Consider the following 6,000-nt stretch of genomic DNA (forward strand, 5'->3'; position numbering starts at 1 on the left):
TGGGGCCAGGCCCCTGCGGCATTGCCTGTGTGTGAGTCGTGCCTCCTCAGTCAGAAGTAATCCATCACAGAGAAGGGGACCTCATGACTTGAGGCAGGGGATGATTTTTGACAAGGGCAGTGAAGAGTGTAAGCGGGGGAGAGAGAAAACAGGAAAGGATACACACAGCAAAGCAGGAAGTGTGGGGAATCCGGACCAAGATGTGCAGTGGTGGTAAAGAGGAGCACCCCAGATGGTAGCAGCAGCCTGTGCACGCATGAGGAAGGTTGTGTTAAGTTGAAAAGGAACGCAGGGTTTCTTGCTTTGAAGATGAGCAATAAGATGACACTGTGTGGAGTCATGAGAAACCCTGTCATTGAGCAGTTCTGTCTTGTCCCCTTTACTATAGACCCAGGTGGAGAGGATGAGCATAAAGGAGTGACTTGACTGGAACAGTGTCCTTAAGGAAGTGAAGAAGATGTGCTCTGGGGTGTGGCTTTAAAGGAGTAAGGGCAATGCAGTGAAGTAGTGGGGGAGGCAGGAGACAGAGCTGGGAGAGCTGGGCTTGGCCTCGAGCTTTATCATTCAAAACAGCCCAGGGGGTCTTAGTTGACCACCATCGCCAGCATGGGGCAAGGGGTTTTCCCAAATACCAGGAGGTCAGAATGGGCTGAGGTGGGCACATTGCACTCGTGGAGTGTAAGCACCTCACCTGGGGCGTAGGGCTGAGGGACCTACAAACTCTGTTAGGTTTCCAAGCTGAATAGCGTGTGGAGGGTGGCTGTGCGTGTGCTCCACTCTGACCTCTGTCTCCTCCCCAGCCCTGGCCATGGGTCTCTGTGTCGCCATGATCGCCTTCGTCCGCCTGCCCAGCCTCAAGGTCTCCTGCCTGCTTCTCTCAGGGCTTCTCATCTACGATGTCTTTTGGGTGAGTGTCCCCCCGGAGCTGCTGCTCTCCTTCGGGTCTGACTAGAACATTCACTCCTGAAAATGTACTCGGTACCCTAAGTCTGCTGGCCAGGGTACCTCCTGTCCAAGACCACTCCTTCGGGCCAGCACTACACCTGTTGGAAGATGAGCGGGCCTGTGTGCATGGAGACTTGTCAGAGTAGAGAGTCCGCGGGTGACTCTTGGGTGAGGAGGGAGCACAAGGCTCTCTGCCCTGGAGAGAAGCAAGGCTCTCAACCCTGGAGCATGGCCAGCTGTGCGCTTAGGGCTCCCTCTCTGGGTGTGGAGAGAACAAATCTGCAACACGTACAAGAGCAGAGCTCTTCTCGTTCCTCAAAGTGTGCAGTCTGAAAAGCCTGATGCTGCAGTCCTGAGACTCTGCTTTCAGAAACAAAGAGGGCTGGTGCTGAGGTCGGGGTGCCTCCAGCTCCCTCTGGTAAAGGTGACTCTCCCCTGGCAGGTGTTTTTCTCCGCCTACATCTTTAATAGCAACGTCATGGTGAAGGTGGCCACGCAGCCGGCTGACAATCCCCTTGACGTCCTATCCCGGAAACTCCACCTGGGGCCCAACGTTGGGCGCGATGTCCCGCGCCTATCTCTGCCTGGAAAACTGGTCTTCCCTAGGTAGGACTGGGCCTCGTCTCGGGAGGGTGAGGACCCCACCCTCCTTTGCCCCTTCGTCCCCGCTTGGTTGTCATTGTCATCAGCATTCTGATGGGGACCAGGAAAGGGTTGTGAATCGTCTCCATCTTACAGATGACAGGACAGGAGTACTGACAACTTCCAGAGATGGGTCATCAAGTGATACGGATGCAGCTTTTTAATAATTGATTAATGTTATCAAACAGCCATACATTACTGCTGTGCTGCAAGTTGGCTAGAGGGAATTAACAGGAGCATCTGGGTCTTTTTTTTTACTTTTCAGACATTTGTAAAAATGTGCTAATGCTAAAATTAGAGTCCCTGGAACTATAATCTTGGAAAAATTAAGGTGCTGCTTTCATCTCCCATGTCTGGTAGTAGTCGGGGGCTTACTGGACATCTCAGCAGTGAGTGTGTGACACGTGGTGAGTTGACAGCTCTAGAGGCGGCGGCACTAGGCGGGAGCTGCCGCAGCCGCTTGGGTGGCGCTGCCCCACAGCGCTGGCCGCTGCAGGCCCTTCTTCCAGCGCTCTGGTGGCGTCAGTCTCCACGCTCCTCTAACAGCTCGTGCTGTTAGACCAGTAGCGGTTGCCATCAGCCATCAGATAAATTCTTTTTGGCTTCTTAAAAAGCGAACAGACCTCGAGCAGGAGGAGGAGTGGGGTTGTAGAGGGTGAAACCCCTGACGTGTGACACTGCATTCCAGCTCCACGGGCAGCCACTTCTCTATGTTGGGCATCGGAGACATCGTGATGCCTGGACTCCTGTTGTGCTTTGTCCTGCGTTATGACAACTACAAGAAGCAAGCCAGCGGTGACTCCTGCGGTGCCTCCGGACCCGCCAACATCTCCGGGCGCATGCAGAAGGTTTCCTACTTTCATTGCACCCTCATTGGATACTTTGTAGGTAAGAGGACCTGGGAGGCTGCATGCGATCCCCTCCCTGACTATCTTCCAAGCCCTGGAGTTAACCCAGATCTTGCAGCTACAGATGCTGGAGGAAGAAGAGCAGTCACTCTAGTCGTTGCTATAAACAACCACAAAGGGGAAGGAAACTCCTGACCCTGAGATGAGGCCAGCAGCCTCGTTCCCTATCCAATAATAGTGTGTTTGAAGGACATTGTAGGAAAAGTGTGGTCGGGCCTCAGAGCTGAGAACACCTACCCCACGGTGATGGAGCAGTGTGTGTGCTTAATTACATCTTCAGCGTGAGTTTAATGGATGTCATGTTTATTTCCTCTGCTGTTTGACAGATATTTCCCTTCATCTGCTCTAACATTTCCATCACCTCTGACCTGGACTCTCCTTGGCTAGTGTTTCTCTAGCCAGCTCTGTTTTGGCTGGACAGGGAGAGACGGTTGTATATCTGCCCTGCGTGAGCTGTGACAGCGAGGGGAGAGGAGCACCTTGCTCACCTCAGTGCCTCCTGCTGAGGGAGCCCTGCACAGTTCCATGGCGCTGTCCTAGGCCTGCGCTCATTTCCACTCCAGCAGCTCCCAGTGGGCAAGGCCACTGCCCTGCGGCTTGAGATGTGCAAGGCCACATGGCTGTCATAAGCAGCAGGGCTAGAACTTGAACCCAGGTCTTTTGCTTCCAAGTCTGTCCTCATCCAGCTTCCCAGTGGCACTAGTGGTAAAGAGCCCACCTCCTGCCAATTCAGGAGACACTAGAGATGCGGGTTCCACCCTGGGTCGGGAAGCTCCCCTGGAGGAGGGCATGGCAGCCCACTCCAGTATTCTCACCTGGAGAATCCCATGGACAGAGGAGCCTGGCGGGCTACAGTCCATGGGGTCACAAAGAGTCGGACACGGCTGATGCAGCTTAGCACGTCCACACGCCTGTCATCATCATATATATAGGAGACGGGGAGACCAGGCACATTTGGGGCCAAAATGAGGTCTGGAACCAGGGCCTTGGGCCACTTACAGGCCCTTGGAATTCTGAGTTTTGAAAAAGCTGTGCTGCTCCCTGTTTCTTTCCCTGCTCAAGCTAGGCATGTCACTCCCTACCTCTGGAGGGGGTGTCACGTTAGAGCTGCACAGTCTCAGGGCCATGCTGCGAAGCCGTCAGGTGACAGAGGTCTCCTCCCTCGGGCTGGCTGCTTGGAGTTACTCACCAGCGTTTCTCTCCCTGCAGGTCTGCTCACTGCGACTGTGGCGTCTCGAATTCACCGAGCAGCCCAGCCTGCCCTTCTCTATTTGGTGCCATTTACCTTATTGCCACTCCTCACGATGGCCTATTTAAAGGTGAGAAAGGCAGGTATAAGCCAGTGGAAACGATAAAATGACATTGACCCTGGACTTGGCTAGGTATTCCCCTTGCTTGAGGTATTCCCCTAAGCTCTTCATCTTGGGATCTCTGTGTGTGTTTGTGTGTTTTTGCTAACCTGCTACTAGCAACCTCTTCCAGATTTTTAACAGCCATTGGCTGAAAATACTAATGAGTTAGACCCCTCACCACCTAGTCATGGATTAGTTAACTGAAATCCCTAAAACCCTGCTGCAGAGACTTCCTGTTTCTCTTAAAAGCAGCATGCTATTACCACCTAATAGCTCTTTTAGTACTCTGCATTAAAGATTGGAAATAAGAAATGTAAAACCTGAGGGCCCTGATTCACAAGGTTTATACTGTCACTCACATTTTACAGACTAGGAAGCAGACACAGAGGTTAAGTATGAGCCTGGATCATTTGACTCACAAGTGGTTGAACTGCCCCCAGGACCGAGTCAGAGCCCTTTCCTGCTCGGGGTGCCAGGAGCCCTTCTAGCAAGTTCTTCAAAGAACTGGGAGGTTACTTTTCAATGAGTAAAATGTGAATGTTCTTTGATTCTGCACAGAATCAATCTGCTCTGAGGTCAGGAGTCAGGAAGGGCTTGTACATAGATAGGTGTGCCTCGATCTGAAACATGTGGCTGAAGTCGTGTCTTTCCCAGGGTGACCTACGGCGAATGTGGTCTGAGCCATTCCACTCCAAGTCCAGCAGCTCCAGATTCCTGGAAGTATGATGGATCACAGCGGGCGACCAGAATGGCCTCTCAGTCCTTCTCTGTCAACGTGTGGCTTGTTTCCTCTTAGAGCTGGCCTGGTACTCGGAGATGCACCTGTGTAAGGACTGCCGTGTGCCCAGATTTTGCATTTTCGGGAGCGAGGTGCTGGAGCCTGCGTGGTTCCTTCTCTTCCTGCCGCCGGAGAGGTGGAGCCCCTCCTGGAGTGACAGGTCCTCCCCCACCCCCCAGCGCGCCTCCCTCCCCCGTTTTTATGGATCTGCACCAGACTGTTACCTGCGGGGGACGGAGATGCGACTGTTGACACTGACAACGGCAAGGAGTCGTTCTGTACCTTTGAACACTAAAAGGATGGAAACCTTAGCAAACTGGTTTCTTCAGTGAACCCTCAAGAACTTTGGGACCAGTTTCCTATGGGGGACTCAGTTTCAGAGAACTGAGACAGAAGCTCTTCTGTCGTTATATTCTTCTTTCCTTTTTTTGGATTTATTAAATATTTTCTGTGGTGTGAAGTGACTTATTAAATCCACAGACATTGAGTGACTTCTTACAACATACACATAAGAATTTGTTGTAATGAGTTCATGTCCACCCAGACGTTGTGTTGGCAGTGAACGAGGGCACGGTTTTTATACGTACATACACACCCACATGCACATAGATATATATGAATAAACAGAAATTAAAACCCGCTAAGCTCATGCTGTGTAGCGGACAGGGGCTTGCTGTAATTTCTAGCATGTAGAGCAGTTCACGCTGGCTTCCTTGTATACAGACAAGCTGCTGTCTCTCCCTCCACGACTGAACGTGCAGTTAAAAACCAGTATAGTATTTGTACTGATAGACTCATGGACTGTAGGGGACCCTCATTTGGTTTTGATCAGTGTAGCAAATTAGGGATGAAAAGTTAAACCTTTCTGGCCCGTTTTTTTGTTTTGTTTTGACAGGCTTCTTCCCTGCAGGGTTTTCAGTAGTTTCTTGAACCAATGCATGTATTATGGCAGCAGGTGTCTGTGCTTCTGATCATAGTAATGTACTACTTGTAAATACATTTTTCTATTTTCTATTTTTTTTGTATTTTTTTTTTTTTGGCCTTTTGTTTCATTGGTGTGCTGTATTTTCCATGCCCTCACTCCTTTAAGAAAAAAAAAGGAAAAAAGCAACACGAGCCTGTCCTTGCTGTTGTGATTGCAGTCTTGGTTTCCCTGTGGTGACAGCTGGGCACTGGGGACAAATGTCAAACACCCCCCAAAGACGGGCCCTCCGTTGCAGGAGTCGCAGCTCGAGCTTGCAGCTACAGCCTCGACTGGGGGCCAGCGTCCAGGCGGTGGCTAATGTGAGTGGCAACTGGGGGGCCAGCGTCCAGGCAGTGACTAATGTGAGTGGCAACTGGGGGGCCAGCGTCCAGGCGGTGGCTAATGTGAGTG

The 6,000-nt window shown here is 51.6% G+C and overlaps 1 protein-coding gene across 2 annotated transcripts in view; it reads left to right on the forward strand.

Annotated features, from left to right (window-relative positions):
• SPPL3 (signal peptide peptidase like 3) overlaps positions 1-5,738 on the forward strand; it is a 96,642-nt gene extending 90,904 nt beyond the window's left edge. For both annotated transcript variants that reach the window (XM_070386009.1, XM_070386011.1), the window contains 5 exons: positions 801-907; positions 1,388-1,551; positions 2,276-2,475; positions 3,705-3,814; positions 4,502-5,738. In XM_070386009.1, the coding sequence (XP_070242110.1) occupies positions 801-907; positions 1,388-1,551; positions 2,276-2,475; positions 3,705-3,814; positions 4,502-4,573 (653 nt within the window). In that variant the 3' untranslated portion in view covers positions 4,574-5,738. The remainder of the gene's footprint in view (positions 1-800; positions 908-1,387; positions 1,552-2,275; positions 2,476-3,704; positions 3,815-4,501) is intronic.
• Positions 5,739-6,000: the final 262 nt, after the last annotated feature.

This window comes from Bos mutus, chromosome 17 (assembly GCF_027580195.1).
Source record: "Bos mutus isolate GX-2022 chromosome 17, NWIPB_WYAK_1.1, whole genome shotgun sequence".
Lineage (NCBI taxonomy): Eukaryota > Metazoa > Chordata > Mammalia > Artiodactyla > Bovidae > Bos > Bos mutus.